At 51.2% G+C, this 22197-nt stretch overlaps 1 protein-coding gene across 1 annotated transcript in view; it reads left to right on the top strand.

Moving 5' to 3' along the window:
* The first annotated feature begins 2841 nt into the window (after positions 1-2841).
* MBTPS1 (membrane bound transcription factor peptidase, site 1) overlaps positions 2842-22197 on the top strand; it is a 51670-nt gene continuing 32314 nt past the window's right edge. Inside the window, exons 1-6 of the mRNA XM_047710298.1 lie at positions 2842-2994; positions 15086-15576; positions 16196-16453; positions 19387-19590; positions 21338-21448; positions 21885-21994. Coding sequence (XP_047566254.1) covers positions 15414-15576; positions 16196-16453; positions 19387-19590; positions 21338-21448; positions 21885-21994 — 846 coding nt within the window. The 5' untranslated portion in view covers positions 2842-2994; positions 15086-15413. The remainder of the gene's footprint in view (positions 2995-15085; positions 15577-16195; positions 16454-19386; positions 19591-21337; positions 21449-21884; positions 21995-22197) is intronic.

The following is a 22197-nucleotide window of genomic DNA, read 5'->3' on the forward strand; positions in this document are numbered from 1 at the left end:
CGCTCTCTAGTGCTTCAGCAATGATAAATCACCATATGACTGTGACACTGATGCAGAAACTAGTAAATTGGCTGAAATCAGGAATTGTTGGAATTGTCTTCATCTGAGTATAGGAGTTAGATTAGGAGTTAGACCTGGGCATGCCTTTATGGCACACCCACAATTTTGCCACTGCCATTGCCTCAGCATTTCCCGATCTCACTTGGGACTCAGAAGCTCAGTGGTTGAGTTTAGAAGCTCTTGCATGTATAGACCAGGCCCTCATGACACAAAAGAAGACCTTTCAGATGTGAAAACTTGCTAGCAGGGTTATGCAGCACAGAAGGTGTTGATGGAGTCTGCTTGGAGGCCTGCCTTTTGTCACATTTGGCAATTTTCCCTCCCCTAATAGTCAACCTATGGTCATTAAGACTAGAGAAAATTTGACTTCCTGCCACATCGACCTGAATTGTAATTGACATGTAGAAAGCAGCTGCAGCTGTACATGTTGAAGCACCGTGGTTCCCCCCAGGAGTTACGGGGCTCAGCTGTGTCTTCTACTTATAAGTGATGTAGGGAGTCACTGCCACATGATGAGAATAAGTAAATCATGTCGGTGATGTTTGCAGATTCTCTGCTTGGCAGGACATGTGCAAAAGCTGTTGGGTGCAAAGCCAGTGAAAGATCAAAACCAAGAATCTTCCTTAGGTTTCCTCTGATAATACACCTTTTCCCAGAACCCATTTGAGAATCATCATTGGGCCACTGGAGACGGGGTTTCTTACTAAGAATATGGGAAATTAAGAGCCTTTAAAACAATCTGCGAACTGAAAATTTAACGGTAAAAACTGCTGCTTCTGCTTCCTGCGGAAGAGGTCTTGTTCCATGTGTCTGTATTTGGGACGAGAGAGATTTTTTCCCCATAGAAACAATTACTTTAAAATTACTGAAAAGTTAATCTATGAACACCTGCGGTAGTAATTCATTAAAAGCTTATAATTCAGCAAGAAACTTGTGCACAACCATGTGTCTGTTAAGTCTTTCAAAACGACTAACTAGATTTCTTGATCTCATTCCCCTGATAGGTTGAGTAGATGAAAGTAGATTTTGATCATTGACTTCAGCACCCTGTACATCGCTGCTGGTGTTCCATGAGCCATTTTACCTCATGGTGGGGATGAAAGGTTGATTGTGGTGGGTTGGAGCAAGAGTGGAAAGGGAGTCAGCAAAGAGAGAGCTCTTTGGAGGAGTCTTTCTGTTTTAATCTCCATTACTCAGAATCTTACCGCATTTCGCAACCAGGGGGTTGGGGTGCTGTCATCAGTCTGGACACGGTGTGCTCTCTTCAACCAAGTCCAGTCTGTCTGTGTGTCTGTCTCACTACTGGCTCAGCTGTTATTCTTTCAAATAGTACTTAGTTCGAATAAAGGTTTACCTTCCCATGGAATTTGCACATTCTTTATTATACACATAAAGCGTACAGTGATTTCAGAACCTGGAGTGGCGGAAGACCGACAGACCAGGATCCCGTGGCTCTCATCCTTTCTTTGGATTTCCAAACCCCCGTTGCTCATCCCACACCCCTTCAGCTTATAGGGTCCTGGGGGCTGGCCGCAGTGTGTTTTTCCCTGCTTTGGGGCTTCACTATCCCATGACAAGGGTGTTTTCAGCTCACTAGCCTACGTCAGTCCGTGACAGTTGGGTTGTGTATTCAGTGGCACAGTGACTTCAAGGCCTATTAAAACAACCGTGGCTTAGACCAATTTACCCCACATTAGAACACCACAGTTAAGTTTAAGATCCAAGTGTATTACATGGTGGCAACAGGCACTGCTTAACTTCGAGGATTTACCATGCCAGAGAGACCAGAATTCTCTGAAGTCCCCAACATCGGCGCGATCTCAGAATGGGGAGAACTTCCATCAGGAGCCGACGGGTCTAGATGTACCGAACGCGTGTTTCGTTAAACCCTCACCCTGGGAGTGGGTACGAATACCGCTTTCGGGTAGGGCAGGTGAGGTAGAAGAGCCGCGCTGCGACTTGCCCGAGATGAAAGCCAGTGAGTGACGGGGTGCTAACCCAGTGTGGAAGCCCGTCTGGTTAGAGAACGACCCAGGGAACACCGAGTGCCCCGCGGTGCTGTCAGGCCGGCGCCCCTCAGCGTTACCGCGGGGCTGCGGGGAGTTCGGTGTTACCCGGCCGTGCAGCACATCACCTTCCAACAGCACGACCAAAACCACGCTTCCCGCCCCCCACCCGTGCCCAGCGCCAAGCGCGGCCCCTCCGACACGTGGGCGGAGGAGGGCCTGCGATCCGTCAGGGGGAGGCCAGCGTTTCGGAGTCGAACGCACCGAGCCTCGTTTAGTCCACTAGGGTAGCCGCCGGGCATCAGGGTCCCGGCCACGAGCGGAGTGGGGCGGAGCAAGCGCGATTGCGGCGGGGGTTTCGCCTTCCAGGGCGGGTCCCCGGGCCGGAGCCGGCCGCGTCGGGCAAATGGGCAGAGGGCCATGCCTGGGGGTGCCGTGCCGCCCGAGCCCGGCCCCGGCCCCCATCGGGCCCCAGGGACAGGGCGCTGCGCCCGGAGCTCTCGGGAGTTTACGGCAAACGCTGGCGGCTCCGCCAGGACCGTCATCCGTGGGCCCGGGCCCAAAGCCCAGGGCCCACCCCCCACCTCCCACCAGCGCCGCCACGGACCTGGGCGGAAGGCTCGCCACACCCCTTTTCCCCCTCCTGCCCCGCCCCGTCCCGGGCCGCAAGTGTCGCGAGACCTTCGTCCGTCAGCCAGCCTCGGGCCCGGCGGCCGGAGCGCGCACGCAGGCCGGCGCCGGGCACGCAGGGGACGCACGGCCGGTGGGGCTGGCGCTCCCGGCGCTCTCCGCCGTCGGTCTCCCCGCCCCGGTCGCGCAGTGTCGCGAGACTTGGGAGTAAACAGCCCCGAATGGAGATGCGAGGCGTGTTCGCCGCGGAGGCGCCGTTATCCCGGGCCCGCAGGACCCGAGCCTGAGGCGGCCGCAGGTAGGTTCGGAGGCGGCTCGCTGCCCGGAGCGCCGCTCCCCGACCCGCCGGCCTGTGCAGCCCCCCGCGCACCCGAGGCCCCGAGGCTGGGGGTGTGCGCCGGCGGCGGCCGGGGCCTCCCTGCGCCCCTGGACCCTCCGGGAGCCGCACCGGAGCGCGGGGCGGGGGACGGGACGTTTTCCCGCACCCGAGACAGCCGGTGCGGGGCCCTGTCTCCGGGCTCTCGCGGGGTGCTAGCTTGCTCAGCCTCACCGTTTCCTCCCGTGAGCTAAACTTGAGCGCAGTGAAGCCGCGCGCCCGGCGCACCCACGGTTCCGGGCCGGCTCCCGCAGGGGCCGCGATCACGTTTCCAGCGACCCTCGGTTCTCGCGAGCCCGGGTCTGAGCTCACTGCCCAGCGTGCCGATTTTCAGGAGTGCAGTGCGGGAAGCTGCTGGGCAGGGTGGGCCCGAGAGACTCCTGCCTTGCCTTGTCATGTCTTTGCTCCCCACGACCGGGATAGTGTATGACAGATTTTCCACATCATTTTTATTAAGGTGCTTACCGTTCGTTTTGGTGAGAGCCCCTGGGAATGGTGGCCAGTTTGTCTGTGCAAATTAAGTTAAATACTTAGGTTCTGAGCGACGCTTCCAAGTGAAGCAGAGTGGCGTGGGATCGCAGAGCTGAACTTCGTAGAATCTGTCTCCCCCGGGGCCCTTCATTAGCCTTAGCTGTGCTGTAAGCAGCCCACCTGCAGGGTCTCCGTTTGCATTTGTCTCAGAGTGAGGAGCTTGCGCAACTGATTCTTGCCAACTTTTTTTTTTTTTTTTTTAATTTACAGCACACGTTCTCTCACTATTTTATAATTAAAAAAATTTTTAAATTAACATATAATGTATTACTAGCCCCAGGGGTACTGTCTGTGAATCGCCAGGTTTACAAACTTCACAGCACTCACCATAGCACATACCTTCCCCAGTGTCCATAACCCCACTCTCTCTCTATTTTAAGTGGGAGCTTTGTTCAGGTCAAATTTACATACCATAAAATTCACCTCTTTTAAGTGTACTTATTCAGTGACCGCCCTCCAACCCCCCCCCCCACCCCTGCATAAATGCCGGAGTTGTGCGGTCCTCACCACAACGCACTTTTAGAACATTTTTGTCACCCCTGAAAGACCCCGGTGCCCGTGTTCAGTCACTACCCATTTCTGACCCTAGCCCCAGGCAATCACTAATCTGCTCTCTAACTCCCTGGACTTGTCTCTCTTGAATATTTCACCGAGGTGGGATCATCTGTGGCCTTTGTGTCTGGGAGCGGCCTCAGTCAGTGGGACTCGTGCCCGTTAGGCCTCTGCATTGCACTCCCCGTGCATCTCTCACATTCAAGAGGTGGTTGTGTCAGTGAAAAAAGAGAAATTCTCATTTAGTGCTTGCAGAACCTTTGAAACACCTGGGGCCCCGTGGGCTCAAGCTGGAGCTCTTCTGGCTAAGTTTTTAGCATTCCCTTCAAATTCACATGTTGTTTGATTCCGTCTTCTATCATTCTCAGGGTGGATAGTTACTGCTCTGTCCTGCCCACTGCCTCTTCGGTGTGGCAGCCACAGTTAAGCGTCACAGATGGAATAACAGAAGCTAGGAGGGGGATCACGAAGGTGAACTGCGCCTGGGCTTCCACCTGTGTCCCGTGTGGGGTTTTTAGGGGGAGATTTGCAACTGCCTCTTTGCACCAGGGGAGAGTTGAGATACTATTTGTATTTCATTGGAAAAACGACAACTCTAACCCTTCGTGATCTGAAATCTTAATTAGGGATGGGAAGCTAGACCTTGCATTTGGTGGTTGGGTGGGGTGCTTGTTATCCTTCAGCATCTCACCTGAGACAGGCCAAGGAGGTGGTAAAAACAGGTCGATTTTCCCTCCTCCGTGGCCTCATCAGTTTTGACATGCTGCAGAGATCTGGATTACCTGGAGTTACTAATCCTGACGGTGTCTTTGCTTTAGGAAATGAGTTTCAAGTAAAATGAGAGTACTGGCTTTGGAGGTGCCTGCCTCCTGCGGCTCACTAGTACTGGATGACTGAAGGATCCGCAGAATAAGGAGATGGGCTCAGCACCTGTGGAAGAATAAAGGACAGTGTAGACAAGCACCTCTTCACCCTGGCATTGTTGACTCTTCGGGCCGAATTGCTTGTTTTGTCCCCTTACAAAAGCTAATGGACAGAATGTGCCAGAAGGAATGGTTCAGTCAGCCTGAAGAACACACCTTTATTTCAAGATAGTGCTGTCTGGCATCGTTTGAATGTTAGCTGGTTAAATAATGGTAGTACAGCCAAGGGTGCAATTAGTTATGAAAGTGGTACTTCTACAGCCAAAGTTGAACTGAACTGAATACTCTTTCGTGGCCTAAACACAATTCCGTTTTCTCTGGAGCTATTTCAGTAAAGGTTCATTAGAAAAAGCTGGTGTGTCTGCGTAACTAGATGACTGTCAGGTGATACCAGTGATTTCCTCTGCCCTGAATTGTGTTCTTACGTGCAAAGAAATGATTTCAGATATACTTTAGCCATACCTAGAATTATAATCTGAGTGATACTCTTTTATAATGCAAAGTCGAAGCACCTGAGCTGCAGGGAATGTTAGCTGTCAGACCAGTGGTTTGCCCAGGTAACACATTTCTCTCCTTGGTCTCGTTTTCGCTCATAGCTCGTTAAATCATCTTCCTGGCATGTATTGTTTGAACTGTTTATTTTCCATTTAGTATTTGATGTCAAATATGTTTTGGATTACACCTGTCTTAGAGGCATACGTACTAACAGAAAATCCATAATTGTGCAAATACCATCTTACAGGGCGTACCTTTGTTTGGAAAGATCACCAGGTCACCTACGTAAAGAATTTATAGGAATTAAATCCAGTAAACTGTGGATCCAGTAACAGCTCTAAGCGTGCCCTCTGAGTAGGTGATACGGCCCATGATAAGCCTGTTCAGAATGAATGAGCAAAAAGCTTGGCCTGGAGCTCTAGGGTAGACACAGACAGATTTTTTAACACAATTCCTAGGAAATGGATCCCTTTTAAGCTCTGTGTGTATAGCTAAAACCAAATCTTTGGGTGCCTGGCTGGCTCAGTGGAGGGTGTGACTCACTCTCAGGGTCATGAATTTGAGCCCCATGTTAGGCATCTTAGAGATTACTTAAAGATAAACAATTTATTAAAAAAAAACCCCTAACCTTTATTTTGAATCTCTGTGCTGCTGACTTAACCAGAAAATTTGTTTTTCTATAAAATTTATTTTAAAAGCTTTAGTAAAGTACCTAAGTAGTTATTTTACCTAATTATGGAAGTGTAACAGCCTCTTTGTAAAATTGTAAATACTAGAACTAAGACCCTGACTCCTTGGACTGCTGGCATGGAGAGGGAGGACCATGTTACCCTGTGGCAGAGATCTTCTCCTATTCCTTTTCTCCTGTGCATATAGATACATTATTTAAAAATAGAAATTTGGGTCATTGTGAGCTGTTTTACTTAATATTGCATTACCCTTCCCCCATATTCTTTGGGAAGTATATTCGAGACCTGTGGCTGTGCTAACAAATTTCTACAAACTTTGTGATTTAAAACAATACCAGTTTATTATCTTACGGTTCTGGAGGTCGGTTGTCCACAATCAGTGTCGCTGGGCTGATGTTAGGGTGTCGGGAGGGCTTCAGTCCTTCTGGAGGCTCCAGGAGAGATTGTTTCCTTCCCTTTTTGGGTTTCTAGGGGCACCTGCGATCCTTAGCTCCTGGCCTCTTCCTCTTACTACCTCAGCCTCTGGCTTCCATCATCTCTTCTGCTGTTGTCGGAGAAGTAGCTTATAAAGACTCTTGCAATTACATTGGTCCCGCTTGGATAATCCAGAATGCACTTCCTGTTTTAAGATCCTTAGTTTAATCATACGTGCAGAATCTCTTTGGCTGTATAAAGTAACATTTATGGGTTCTGGGGATGAGGATGTGGATAGCTTTGGGGACCGTTATGCAGCCTTCCAGAGGAACGTCATTTGCCGTTGCTGCACAGCATTCCGGAGTCCCGGTTAATTAATCAGTTAGCTGGTCTCCTGTTGCACATTTGGACACTCTAGCTTTTCCTGGTTGTAATCTTTGGGTGTAAATCATTGTATGCTTTCAGATTCACACTTCTGTGGAATGAATTTCTAGGGGAGATTTTATTTAGTTTTATTCTTTAAAAATTTTTTTAAAAAAAGATTTTATTTATTTGAGAGATCACAAGCAGGCGGAGAGGCAGGCAGAGAGAAAGGAGGAAGCAGGCTCCCCCCCGCTGAGCAGAGAGTCCGACGGGGGGCTCGATCCCAGGACCCCAAGATCATGACCTGAGCCGAAGGCAGAGGCCCTACCCACTTAGCCACCCAGGCACCCCTTTTAAAAAGATTTTAAAGAGAGAGTATGTGCATGCGTGCACTTTTGAGCTGAGGGGAGGGGCAGAGGGAGACGGAGAGAGTATCAAGCAGACTTGGCCTGAGTGCGGAGCCCCACACAGAGCTTGGTCCTGTGACCCTGAGATCTGGACCAGCGTTGAAACCAAGAGTCGGACACTCAACCAAGTGTGCCACCAGAGCGCCTTTGCAGGGGAGGTTTTAGAAAAACAGGGTAACCTACCTTCTAAGAGGGTGGCCTCCATGCCAGGCTAGTCGAGTTCCAGCCTGGCTTTCCCACTCACTGCCACTTGGCTCTAGGCACAGTGATGAGCCACTGTGGGCGCCTCCGTGCTCTCATCTGGAAGCGGGGGGTTAGTAACACGTTGTGAGGGTTGCTTAGGATAGTGTCTGCTGCAGAATAAATGCACTGTGAGTTAAGTTTTTATCGTTATTTCTGGATTTATTAGGAAAGGGTTTTTCATTGTTAAGGCTTTTTTTTTTTTTAAAGATTTTATTTATTTATTTGACAAACAGAGATCACAAGCAGGCAGAGAGAGAGAGAGGAGGAAGCAGGCTCCCTGCAGAGCAGAGAGCCCGATGCGGGGCTCGGTCCCAGGACCCTGGGATCACGACCTGAGCTGAAAGCAGAGGCTTTAACCCACTGAACTACTGGAGTCAGTTTTAACAAATTTACTTTGCTATGAAACTTTTCAGGGGTTCTTTTAATTTGTTAGAAGGGGAATGAGTTTGAGTTTCCCTTTGACTAGCTCAGTCACATCTGTTGGGCTGTTAGGATGTCATTCTGTGTGATGGTTGACATGCGTGAGTCTGTCTGACATGGTGTGTAGTCTGGTCGTGCACAGTGGGCAGCTCAGACGGAGTACCAGAAGAGAGCCTAAATTGCCCTCTCCACCTTTTTAAAATTTAATACTCCCATCCTTCTCATTCATTCCTATCAGCTGAGACTAAATATAAGACTTCTTCTTTTTCTTTTTCTTCTTCTTTTTTTTTTTTTTTTGCATATTTTGGAAACAATTTCAATCTACCAGAAAGGTTCCAAGAACAGCACCGAGCCTTTTCCTTCTCTGAACCATTTGTGAAAGCAAGTTGCAGACCTGATACCCATTATCCCCAGATACTTCACGGGGCATTTCCTGCACACACAGTCCTTACGCAATCAAAGCGAGGCCTTCAGGTGCAGGAAATGAGTCTCGATACCCCCCCCCCCCACACACACACACTGTGTCGTCCCAGGCGGGTCCCCGTCCAGGTTTGCCAGCTGTTCCGAGAGTGCCTTCACGGCCGAGGGACCTAGTTGAGAACCTCAGGTTCAGTTACCGGTCGAGTCTCCTGAGTCTCCTTCAATCTGCGGCTGTGTCTCAGCATTCCTTGGCTCTCCTTACCTTCCTTGGTAATTTTGAGAATTCCATGCGTTGGCTTTGAAGACTGTCCTTGGTTGGCTTCTGCTCCTTCTTCCTGATGTGACTCAGGTTGTGCGTCTTTGGCAAGACCCGCCCAGGCGGTGCCAGCCTCTTCAGTCACTGGCTCCGTGTACCGTGTCCGGTTGTGCCCTGGCTGGCCAAGTTGGTGAAGCTTCTCTGCTGTAGGAGAAGCAGCTTGTCCCTTTGGAAATCAGGATGTTGGGAGGCATGCTGGGACTCTGTGAATACCTCATTCTTCAGGCTTCCAGCTTGCTTCTAAATGTTACTGTGGATGCTTGTTTTGTATTTTCTGCAATGGCTTAACATCTGTTACTTTCATTGTTTATTTTGATGCTCCGGCTGTCCCTCGCTGGCCTCTCTGGTCCTCAGACACACTCCCGTTACTCTCGGAGCGCTTCCTCACTCCATGGCCCACGATGTTCCAGACTCCGATGGCCACTCGCCTGGAACCAGGAGCCTGGTTTCTTGCAATGGAGAATGACATTTAGAAAAACCAGTTCTGGGGGGCCTGGGTGGTGCCGTCAGTGTCTGACTCTTGGTTTTGGCTCAGGTCTGACCTTGGGGTCACAGGATGGAGCACCATCGTGGGGATCTGTAGTCAGCACGGTGTCTACTTGAGTTTCTCTCCTCCTCTCCTTCTCTCAAATAAATGAATCTTAAAAAAAAAAAAGAGAAAAAGAAAAGGAAACCAGTTCTGGGTACTACTAGATGGGCTCCCTCCTGTTGGGCTGCCACTTTTCCCATGCCCTTGCATAGACAGAGCTAGGAAATGTGTACACACACACACACACACACACACTCGCATATGTTCATTTCCACGTCTGTCTGTCCATGTAATGAGAACCCAGAGTTCACACGGTGCTTCAGCTTTAGTCTGATCCTGTGTGGGTCTTTCAGGTTTTCCCCTTATTCGTACCTGTGCCTTTCTTCTCTGCCAGTAGAAAGCTGCTTCCCATTATCTGTAAATATTTATTTGATCAGATGAGTTTCCCGCTTTCACGGCCATCACCCCAGTCAGGCTCCGACCCCCTCTCCTGGTGCCTCTGCCCTGCACGCCTTCCTTGTCTCTCAAGACGCCATCCCCACCCCACCCCACCCCCCTCTGGCCACTAGGCCGCCATGGCTCTCCATCAGCATCTCACCTTCTTGCCCTCAGCTGGATTACGCAGAAAGGAAGAAAAGGAAGGACAGAACTCTTGTTAAAAAGTGTGTCTTTTCCTGCGTATGTATGTCTGCGCCTGTGTTTATGTGCCGCGTAGCCGCTGCCATGCTTGTGGCTAGACGGTGAGGCCAGCTCGGGGATGGTGCTCCGTAGGTTTGCCTCGCGTCGTGAGAGCCGGTGGGATGACTGCTCGTCGGCACAGGCGAGTCCATGTTTCGGATGCGGGAGCTGTGGTCTGCGCCCTTGACGCCCCTGTGGGACAGTGTGTGGGGAACAGGCCAGCAGTGCGGCGGCCGGCCCTGCGACCTCGGGGCCGGTGGCATTGTTTGCCAGCCTCTGTGCCCCTGGTGGCAGTTTTGTTTTCTTAAAAGCAAATTTATATTTCGAAGCCCTCTTATTCTGGGATTGGGAAACCCCAGAAACTTCAGTATCTGTTGTCAGAATTTGTTTTTTTTTAAAGACTTTTTATTTATTTGACAGAGAGGTCACAAGCAGGCAGAGAGGCAGGCGGGGGGGGGGGGGGGGAAGCAGGCTCCCCACCGAGCAGGGAGCCCAACGTGGGGCTCGATCCCAGGACCCTGAGACCAGAACCTGAGCTGAAGGCAGAGGCTCAACCTGCTGAGCCACCCAGGCGCCCCTGTTGTCAGAATTTTTTAGGAGCCATGGGTCTTTGACAAGAAGGTCTTCTTAGAACCTAGGTTTTCGCTCACCTTGAAAGACTGAAAGCAGGTCAGCCATATCCAAACCGAAGAGAGGTGTGTCCTTGTCTCGCTGCTTCCAGCCTTAGCCCCTTGGCACTGTTCCGCCCGAGGGCGTCTTCCTGCTGTGGTGGCTTTGGAGTTAGGGGCGGGCAGCTGTTCACCCTTTTTCGTGTGGCCCTTTCAGCTGGCCAAGATGAGTCATGGAAATCCTCTCCCACAGATTTTGGGGTTTTTCCCACCTCCCTGTTCCTTTCTACCTGGAGCCACGCCTTCCCGGTGCTCATGCTTACCCTGATTTTCACATGGTCAGAGCTCAGCGCCTGCCTGTCTTCCCCAGACCAGCTTTGCCTGCGCCTTCTCCATCTCCATCAGGGGCAGACGCCCGTCTGTGTTTGGACGGAAGACCTCCGTGTTGTCCTCGGCTCCTCGGGTGCGCACACCCAATCTGGCTGTCCGCGGATTGTCTCACTGCGGTCGCCTCCGTCACGTGCCCCCCTTCATTGCTCCTTCTGCCCTGGCCTGAGCCAGCGTCATCATGGGAGTCGTCCAGTCCGTCTCCTGTGTCTGCCTGTGCCCCGCTCCTTACAGAAGCCAGAGCGAACCAGTTCACGGGCGGACCAGCTGGGGTGGCTTCTCTGCTCAGATCCTGCTTTCCCTCCCGTTCGGAATGAAAGCTGAGGTCCTTTCTCTGACCTACAAGGCCCTCCCCGGTTTGTCTCCCCATCAGTCCCATCTCCCATTTTGTCTGATTTCCGCCGCCTCTCCCTGCTGCAGCCACGCTGGCCACTTCGCTTTCCTTACACAAAGCAGGCATGTTCCTTGCCTCGGGCCTTTGGGCTCGCCGTGCCCAGTGCCGCCAGTACTCTGCCCAGCTGGCCTGGCCAGCTTCCTGCTTCCGCTGGGTCCTTCCTCAGAGGCCCCCTCCCAGGCTGGCACGCGTGCGTGCGCGCGCACACACACACACACACACACACACACACTGGGTCAGCGCCGTGAGCTCGGAGGCTTGGGTTGGGTTTTGTTGGCTGCTGTGTCCCTGCCGCCTGCTCAGTGGCTCTGTGACTCGCACCTTAAAGGAGCCGGGTGGGTGAGCGGAGCTGCTCAGCAGCCCCAGCCGGCTCTGCGCACCCCACTCCCGTTGCTTCCTGCCTGAGCTGCTCAGAGGCCGCACCTGCTTGCCCTGCCTGCTTCCCACCGTCTTTCCACCCTCAGACTGGCACGCTGTGGCCTCTCTCCTCGTGCAATGACTCGCTGATCCTTTGCACATCCTGTGTTTTTCTGGTCTGTGACGTAGCGTTGTTCAGGCTGCTCCCCTTCTCCCTCCTCATTTCCATGCTTGCGGCTCTGCTGGCTCAGGTTCTGCCAGGTGCCCCCCAGCTCGTCCGCAGGAGCTCCCGTGTCACCCAGAGGAGCTCTTGGTGCAGCACCCTGGCCCTGCGCGGGCCTCCTCTCCGGTGTCTTCCTGCTCTTTGTTTAGCCGTTTGCGCTCATTGTCGGCCGCTTTGCTGGATCCCACCTTGATCTTGGTAAGCACGATATACGATTGTAGAATTTAATTGCATAGATTAAGGTAGAACATCTTATTAAGATATTGCGGTGTCTTATTTTCGAAAACCTAGAAAGTTTTCTCTTTGGGAGAGAGCTGATTATCTTAGGGATTTTTTTTTTTTTTAAAGATTTTGTTTATTTATTTGAGAACGAGACAGTGAGAGAGAGCATGAGCAAGGAAAGGTCAGAGGGAGAAGCAGACTCCCCATGGAGCTGGGAGCCCGATGTGGGACTCGATCCCGGGACTCCGGGATCACGACCTGAGCCCAAGGCAGTCGTCCAACCAACTGAGCCACCTAGGCGTCCCAGCTTAGGGATTTTTAAAGTTTAAAACCCCTCAAACCTTTTCTTCCTGTTTCTCTGTCTTGTGAAGTCGGTCTCCTGGCCCAAGTGTAGGATGCCAGCCGTTGTTTCCACACGGGCTGCGCTGTGCAGTATCTGTCCAGACCCTTGTGTATATTAAGAGTAGGTTTAATGGCATTTGATCTGACACAATTAGATAAGATGGGCTTACTAGTATCATTCACTAATACTTGTTACATGTAGCCCAAATATGTCGTAGATTCTTCAGCTCGAGGCAGGAGAGATAAAGAGATTTATTTTTTAAAAAACTTCCCTTCATTGAGAGACCTGTTTAAATCGTTTGCACTGTAAGTTCATGTAACATGACATGAGAAGTCTCACCGGTGCTGAGCTCTGTCTTCACTGACCACTCGTCCTGCAACGGACGCATGTGCCTCCTGTGGCTCTGTGCCGTGTTGGGCCATTGCTGCAGATACCAAGTATAAGCTGAAAAAATTGCGGCTCGCTCCCAAGCGGATGGCCACGAAGTATGTTGGAGTGGCTTTTTCGGCGTCCCCTGTTGCCTTTCTTTACCCTTTCTGTTCTGATCTTTGGTGTTAATTACTTTGTTCTTGTGGTTGGCTTTTTTATTGTTGTTCTCCGTGTTGATGCGGAAATAACTTCTAGAATTTCGTTTTCGTCTGATGAGCTTCCTTCACCCGCCTTAGCCTCTAGTGCCGGAGAAGGCTCTTCAGGGTTGTGCGGTCCTCCAGCGGTGAAGTCCTAGAGAGTAACCTACAGGCTGTTTTAGAAACTCTAACCGTGAGTGTTTTCCTGTGAATAGGTGCACGATGAATAATTCCAGAAGCCACAAAGTCCTCGTTACTCCAAAGTACCCGTTGCTGCCAGAAGAAAGGGTTTTAATTCCGTGCCTCTGTTTAAAGAGGGCTGACTCCTGGTCCCGACTATTTTCTTTTTAGAAACAAGTTAGCAGGGCGCCTGGGTGGCTCAGTGGGTTAAGCCGCTGCCTTCGGCTCAGGTCATGATCCCAGGTCCTGGGTTCGAGCCCCGCATCGGGCTTTCTGCTCAGCGGGGAGCCTGCTTCCTCCTCTCTCTCTGCCTGCCTCTCTGCCTACTTGTGATTTCTCTCTGTCAAATAAATAAATAAAATCTTTAAAAAAAAAAAAGAAAAGAAAAGAAACAAGTTAGCAGTATAAGGCCTGTCCTGTTCAATTGATTGTGTTCCCCTTGCTGGGTTGTTTATGTTTCTGGTAGGATCAGTGCAACAGATCTTTCTGAACGTGCTGCAGCCGGCATCGTTTTCTTTCTTTCTTTTTTTTAATTGCCGGTCTGTTTTTCATTGTGAAGAATGATCATTTTTCTGCCTTTCACATACTTGAAAGGTATCTGTGCCCGTGTGTAATTTAACACTCAGGTAACACTTTCTTTGGCAGCGGTGTACCTCACGACATTTTCTCTTGTATTACTTCCGAGAAAGAGGTAATCTGGTTTTACAACCTATCTGGCAGGTTAGATCCCTTTAAGGTGAGGCTTCATGTAAAATACACTGGATGACTGCGTGAATCCTTCTGTGCCCTCTTCATGAAATTGGCAGGAGGGGCTCCTGGGTGACTCAGTGAGTTAAAGCCTCTGTTATCAGCTCAGGTCATGATCCCAGGGTCCTGGGATCGAGCCCCGCATCAGGCTCTCTGCTCAGCAGGAAGCCTGCTTCTCCCTCTCTCTCTGCCTGCCTGTCTGCCTACTTGTGATCTGTGTCTGTCAAATAAATAAATAAAATCTTAAAAAAAAAAAGTTTTAAAATTGGCAGGAAATATTTCAAAATCTGAAAGGTAATAATAGTTCGAATAATTTAAAAACATAGTTTCTCTGAAAGAAAGTGGTAAGGATTTGACTTGGATGCAAATTAGTTTGTCCTTAGGAATTATTTTATGGTAGAAGGTGAGGATGTATCTACTAAGCTCTTGCCGGAAGAGCTGGCAAAATGTATGGGGAATTAAACTGCTGTTCCTGCGTGCCTGGGTGGCTCCGTCCGTTCAGCGTCCGACTCTCTCAGCTCAGGTCTTGATCTCAGGGTCGTGAGTTCAAGCCCCACGTTGGGCTCCACACGGATGAATGGAATAAATTCAAATATTTTGAAATAAATAAAACTTATGAAATAAATAAAATGCTGTGGGGGAAGAGCCCTGGAGACAGAGGGTTGCACAGGGTGAGACCGGAGAGTCTGAGGTGGAGGCAGAGCGGAGGGACAATGTGTGGGACCGAGATCCCCTCTCCGGCTGCGAGGGGCTCGGCGTTCCTGGCATTGTTTGTTATGCTCAGTTTGCTCGTTTTTCTCGTTTGTTTTAACCTTTCTGAGTTTTGAAGCTGCCTTAAAACTTTTTTCCCCCCGAGAGAAGTGAGGAGTGACTAAAGAAATGATAAGGTGTTCGATGCCCGAGCCCTCCCTGTCTGCTCTCCTCGCTGCGCGCCTCTGTGGCGCTCTGGCCTGGGTGCGTGTGGGACTGACTCCGCCCGCTTGCTCTGTTCCGTTCCGTTCCGCAGGCCGCCCAGAGCCGCCGGAGTGACCGCTCGCCCCGCCGGACCGTGCTTCTGTGCTGCAGATGGAGGGGAGGACTCAGTTGTCTGGGCCGGAGTGAGAGGAGCCTGAGGCCCAAGATGGAGAAGAAACGAAGAAAGAAATGAAAGCCTCTTTCCAGGCCAAACCACAAAAGGCCATGAAATTTAACTTCTTTTTATGTTGGACAAGACTGTAAAATGGCTGATCAATAATGTTTCAGCTTTTTGCCGAAACAAAAATTAACTTATAATCAAGGAAGAAAAAAGTGTGATTTGAATTTATGTGATTTTACGACCATATTCACTTTTGACCATGAAGCTTGTGAACATCTGGCTGCTTCTGCTCGTGGTTTTGCTCTGCGGGAGGAAACATCTGGGGGACAGGTTGGAGAAGAAGTCTTTCGAAAAGGCCCCATGCCCTGGCTGTTCCCACCTGACGTTGAAGGTGGAATTCTCCTCAACGGTTGTGGAATATGGTAATGATACTATTTTAGTCCCCTCCCCATTTAAAAAAAAAACAACTTAATTCTAAATAATTAGCTTTTGCCAAAAAAGTCATTTCCCTCTTTTCTACGATTTGACATGAGGTGAGTGCACAGTACTTAGATGTTCTCTCTGCTGAAGTTGGCTTTCCCGGGATACATTGGCACTGGGAATTTCTTCCCTAAAACCTGACTCTGCGGAACAGGTGCCATTGTAGCCGCTGAGGGTGGGGAGTTGGGAGATGCCAAATGCTCAGGAAAATAAAACCGAGCCTTTCCTTCCAAATCCCTTTCTCCTGTTTGAAAAAGTTACACGCGTTTCTTTGCCATGTATTCAGAATTCTCTTGATCTTTGCTTTTTGAAAAACAGCACAGGGATCTGATTTTAAGGGGTGGATTCTGTGATTGGGGGCTCATACAGGTCGCTTGACCTCAGAGCCTGGAGGACTGCTCTGTAGGGCATTTAGACTAGTCCTGGTGTACTGCTCCTCCTACTGTCAGTTTTAGGGTCGGTAGGTTTTCTTTTGCCACAGGGAACTCTGGAGTAGGTGCACTCTTACGTAACAATACAGGGACATAAATTCTTATTTTTATTTGTGGTCATTGATTTCAGAATACATCGTGGCTTTCAATGGATACTTTACAGCCAAAGCTAGAAATTCTTTTATTTCAAGTGCCCTGAAGAGCAGTGAAATAGACAACTGGAGAATCATTCCTCGAAACAACCCATCCAGTGACTACCCTAGTGATTTTGAGGTGATTCAGATCAAAGAGAAACAGAAAGCGGGGCTGCTGACCCTCGAAGACCATCCCAACATCAAACGGGTGACGCCCCAGCGCAAAGTCTTCCGTTCGCTCAAGTACGCGGAGTGTGAGTACCGTGGGCTTGGGCTCCGCTCGGCTGCGGCGCGGGGACAGAGTGTGCGTGTTCTGCGGGCCGGCCAGCAGCGGTCCAGGAAGGCCCCGAGTCCCTTCATCCAGTTCCGTCCGTGGTGAACATTTTCTTGCCAGGCATCTGAAACACTAGAAACCGATGTCCTGCTGTTTGGTGGGAAAAAAATCTGCAGGTTTGCAGGAGGACGATGGTGATGCTCGTGTCTGCCGGTGCCCAGCCGGAGCCTGGAGTCCCCTGCGCCCCGTACATCCCCAAGTGGAAGGCGGGTCTTCGGGTCTCCCTCTTGGTTGCGCTGTGCTTGTCAGTGTGTGTTTTTAGTTTTAAGGCGTCTCGGAAAACACACTTTCCGTGGGGTTTGTTTTGTTTTTCTGAGAGCCTTCTCACCACGCACCGCGGCGCAGCCTGTTTCAGTCGCAGGCTGCGCAGGGGTGAGGACGGAGGGAACTTGATGATTCTCCTTTCAGCCCCAGGGCTTATTCTGTCCCGCTTCTGTACAGCTTGGGCTCGTCAGGGTAGAGCTTACCCTTAAATAATAAATTACATATTTATTACTTAACATTTTCTGCAGCATACTTACTACCAAAAAAAGGGCTTTTTTCCCATTTGTGATAAAGTAGGGTAACAGATTGCCAGCTCTGTTATCATTTACTGTCATTTATTTCCCTGGAGGAAAGAGAAGGAAAGTTCTCTTTTTCTCCCTTTGTCTGTCAGGTAGTAGGCATGAGAGCCTGAGGTTCAAGAAGGGACAGGGGGAAGCCGCATGAATTTGCATAGTGGGACAAGCCGGCTCTCGGGCGCCCCAGAGGTCAGCTGTCCGGCTTCCTCAGCTCTCTGTGCCAGGCCAGATGTTGTGTGATGCTTTTTCTCTTTGAAAAGCAGTAGCCTCAGAGCAATCCAGGAAGTAAAAGCAAACCAGACCTTGTCCACTTAGCCAGATAAGTGGCTTACATGAGCTTTTCTGTTTTACTTTTTTACCATAAAGAGCCCCAGGACGTTGTAAGAAGCACGGAAATGCCTGACTTTAGCAGAGCAGTCCTGGCCTCTCAGGGCCGGGTTCCTTTCTCTGCTTCTCCGCCACGGTTGTCCGACACAGAGCTTGACGCCCCTGAGGCCGTGCTGCGCGGCTGGCAGTCCCAGTCGGCCTTGTCGCCATCTGCTGCCTCGCGTGGTGAGCCGCTTTCCTGTGGGCTCCAGCTTTTCCTGTCCAAAAATTGGAGATAATGCTACCTACCTCCAAGGGTTCTCACGAAGACGAAATAAAATAGTGCAAGTGTGAGAGCTTAGCAGAGTTTTTAGGATGTAAATAGACGTTAAATACTGCTTGTTTCTCTGGCTGTGTTGTGAGCAGGCTCTGCTTTACTTTAGCTGGAGCCTGTCCCACCCTGGCTCCCGTCCCTGGCCCTATCCATGGGCTGGAGGACAGAGCCAACCTGTTTGTCGCAAGACAGTGTTTAAAGATATTTTCAAGATATCTGTGGTGACCTTGATGGATTCTCCTCTCCAGATCCTTCAGCTTGTCCCTCACCTGACACGGGTTCAAGCCCTCTTATCATTTTAACTGCTTTCCTTCCAGTACTCTCCAGGCTCTCTGAATTGCTCTTACAGAGCCAAGTTCATTACTCAGGTGTAGTCTGGTCCGCCTCAGGCCGACAGAGCAGACCCTCGTGTGCTATCAACACCCGTCTTCCGTCAACACCTCCAGTATTGTCCCCCACTGTTGACTTTTTTTTTTTATTAGACAGAGTTCATAAGTAGGCAGAGGCAGGCAGAGGGAGAGAGGAGGAAGCAGGCTCCCCACCGAGCAGAGAACCCGACATGGGGCTTGATCCCAGGACCCCAAGACCATGACCTGAGCGAAGGCAGAGGCTCAACCCACTGAGCCACTCAGGCCCCTCCCCCACCCCTCCGCACAGCAGAGTCAGCACAGCGAGTTCAGTGCAGAATAATTTCAGTTGGTCTGTGCAAATAATTACTTAATGGAGTTGACACAACTACATGTTTTCCCAGGTCCCTGTACCCTTTCGTGGGGAGCCTGGTAAGACTGGACGGCACGGTAGGCATTAGCTCTAGAGACACAATGTCAGTCGCAGCAGCATAGCTGTGTTCTGCCGAAAGCTGATCTGAGATGCAGGTTTTCGCATGATAGCACGGTCCTGAAAGGTAAGGACCCCTCCTGTGGTGGTTCTTTTGCTTTTGTCTTCCATTTTTTCACCAAGTAGGGTCCTTACAGATAGCGGAACCCGTGGACTCAGTGCCACGGGGCGGGTGCTGATGCGCACAGGGCTGGTTCGCCTGCAGGATCGAGAGGAGACAGGGTTCGTTGCCTTGCGAACCCCTGACTCCTTTTCTAGCGCATCTGCTTTGGAAGGGGGACACTGTAGGCGGCGTGTTGAGAGTAGCGAGCAGAAGGTCCCGCTGCTGTCAGACCAGAGACAGGTGTGGTGGCTTAACACGGCCCCTCCTCCTGCGCCAGGAGCCCAGTGCTGAGAAGCTTCGCCATCGCAGGGGGCCGTTCGCTTCCTTGTTGTTTCGTTGTTGTCGTCGTTGTCTTCGACCCTTCTAGAAGGCCCAGGGAGAGCAAGTTGCACGAAAGCTCGGGAATTTCTGGGTCCTTCAGCTGCAGCCACAGCTGGCTGTTTGTTTCAATGCAGTGGTTTGCCAGTCTGCCTTCCGCCAGTTAGAAAAGGCCAAGTAGAGGACTCTTGGGGAACAATGATGTCAGCTAAGTGATGTCCTGTGGGTGTGACTGCATGGAGAAAGCCCTCTGGGGGGGGGGTAGAGGACTCCCCCTCTGGTCACCTGGGCTTTCAGGGCTGGTCGCCGCCCTTCTCAGAGTGGGTGCTCTCCCCACCGGCTCGGGCTGTCCCCATGCCGCTCCGCGTCTCATCTCTCTCTCTCCTTGGCTCTAGCTGACCCCGTCGCACCCTGTAACGAAACCCGGTGGAGCCAGAAGTGGCAGTCGTCACGCCCGCTGCGAAGAGCCAGCCTCTCCCTGGGCTCTGGGTTCTGGCACGCTACAGGGAGACACTCGAGTAGACGGCTGCTGAGAGCCATCCCGCGCCAGGTCGCCCAGACCCTGCAGGCGGACGTGCTCTGGCAGATGGGCTACACAGGTGTGTGCTGTTCGCCCGGGACCCGCGTAGGGCTGGTGGCCGGCGCGCCCTCCGTCTCAGGCGCCTGGCGCAGCCACAGCCTTGGGCCCCGGCCTTCCACTGTGTGTGGAGCCACACACATCCGGCGGCCCTGCCTTTGACCTCTGCTGTGCTGGGCATCTGGCTCTGCCTTTTTAGGTTGTTGAATCCTCTGTTCCTTCGGTGTGTTTCTGTACCATTTCTGAGGTTGGGGGTAGATGGTGGAGCATTTCTCTCCTGTTGACGTGCAGGTGAACACACAGCAGCTGTTCAGGGAATGAGATCGAGTGCAAACATGTTTATTGTGAAGTGATAACGTGAAAATGAGCTTATCCCTTGAGAGTGCAGCTCTGTGCAGAGTGGCTGAGTTACAGTCCGTGCGCCCGTTGCTTAGTTTCAAAGCAAGAGACAGCATTAGGGACCATATCCTAGGAAATAGAACAGCTACTACAGTATTTCTCCCGTGCATCACGGCAGAAAATCGCTGTCATAACTACTGTGAAGGTTTGAACCCCCGCTCAAATGGAAGCCCCCTCTAGCTCCCCTTCCACCCCCTCCATCTCAGCTGGTCTTGGCGTCCTCACCTATGTCCTCTAGCCTTGGAGACCCTGACCTCTCCCTTGATTTCCCCAGCCCCTGCCCTGCAGTAGGTCTGAGACCGTTTAACTCTTCAGGCCTGGTGGACCGGAGTTTCAGTAAAATGATTGTCACCTTGTGGTTTTATCTCTTCAGGATGAGAACTCTTCACAAAGCAAATTCTCTAAACAGAAAAGTGTTTTCTGTCCCCCCAGACCAGTGGTTTTTGAGATCATGTGCATTATTTAAATGTAAGCAGTATGTTTTGCTAGTTCTCTCAGTGTAATTGATGATTTAACATAGTATGGACATGTCAGCACAGCTCTCACACCAGAAAGACCCCACCTCTATGACACCTGTTAGCTGTTAAACAATATGAGTGTCTTAGGTTTTTCTACCTGTTTTCTAGATCTTCCTCATCTGTCAATATCAGTCTTAACACTGGTGCACGTAGCTTTTGGCCCGTATCTGAAATAGGCTCCTTGTTATAGTGAGGTGTACTGCGTAGTGGTTTTCCTTACTGTGCTGTGCCCTCAGCCCCGCGTGTCGCCGGCAGCCCTGTGTGCAGAGGGGGTTAATGAGCAGTGTCTGAGGGGAGGCATGGGATTTGTCTCCTGTCCCCCGAGGGTGTGCTCTTACTTGGTGCCCCTTGTTCCATAGTGCCTCTCTAAGGAGATGAGGGGAGGGAGACCCGGGGAAGTCATCAGAAGCAGAGACTCCATCATGTGGAGGACTGAGCCCTGGTGACAGTGGAGGGATGGGCCAAGAGATTTCCCCTGAAACCTCAAGTCTTACTTAGCAGCACGTGATGGCATCTCTCCCAGTCTCCCCTTCTCGTCTTGGCTCAGCCAGGGCCCGTGGGGCACCTGACCTAATGCGCAGACGTTGGGTGGTCTCTGGCTTCCATGACAGGTCCCAAGGAGGAACATGCGTGTTTTTTAAAAATTATTTTTATTAACATAAAATGTATTATTTGCCCCAGGGGTACAGGTCTGTGCATCCTCAGGCTCACACAATTCACAGCACTCACCATAGCACGCACCCTCCCCAGTGTCCATCACCCAGCCACCCTCAGGACTGTTTTTTATAGACAAGATCCAAAAAGGTGATTTTTCTAAACATGATTGTGCTTGGTTGTATTTTTCGGAATAAGGTGCTAACGTAAGGGTTGCTGTTTTTGACACTGGGCTGAGTGAGAAGCACCCCCACTTCAAAAATGTGAAGGAGAGAACCAACTGGACCAATGAGCGGACGCTGGATGACGGTGGGTGGCGCTGCCGTGGTGTGACCTGGTCTCTGACCCTCGCTCCTGTCCCCGGTTGTATGGGTTAAGAGTGCGGTTTTCTGGATGCCTGTGACGACACAGTCGTGGGCAGCCGTTACCGAGACAGACCCATGTTGTTCATGTACCTTTGGGCAGAAGTTTGTCGACTGTCCTGGGACGTCAGGAAGTAGTGTCAGAGGCAAGAGGGCTGCCTGGTGGAGGTGCACGGACCTCCCAGTTTGGGTGGCGGGGGGGTGCGAGGCCCGGAATCGGGGCAGCCAGGGCGTGGGCCCTGGCTGGGGGAGCGTTCCGGGGCAGCGCAGCCTCTTCGTCCGGGGCTCAGAGAAGGGCGTCTTTTGAGTTGGTGGCCTTTTTCAGCTGGGTTTCACACCCAGTATCAGCCGTGTTCTGGGACTTTTCTCCTTGTGGTCTGCAGGGCTGGGCCACGGCACCTTCGTGGCAGGTGTGATAGCCAGCATGCGGGAGTGCCAAGGCTTTGCTCCAGATGCGGAACTCCATATTTTCAGGGTCTTTACCAATAACCAGGTAGGTGTTTTGAGGACCCCTGAGGCTTACGGAGTTGACATCAGAACATAAAAAGTGAAACTTGGGGGAACCTGTTCATTTAGAAGCAGCACACCTCCTTGATGCTGAGCTGCTTCTGGCATCCTGCATGTGCCACACTGTCTCTCCGTGGCCCCTGTGTGGCTTCGCCCCTTCGCTGCCCACCCCCCTTCATCGGCCTCACT

This window comes from Lutra lutra, chromosome 17, assembly GCF_902655055.1.
Source record: "Lutra lutra chromosome 17, mLutLut1.2, whole genome shotgun sequence".
NCBI lineage: Eukaryota > Metazoa > Chordata > Mammalia > Carnivora > Mustelidae > Lutra > Lutra lutra.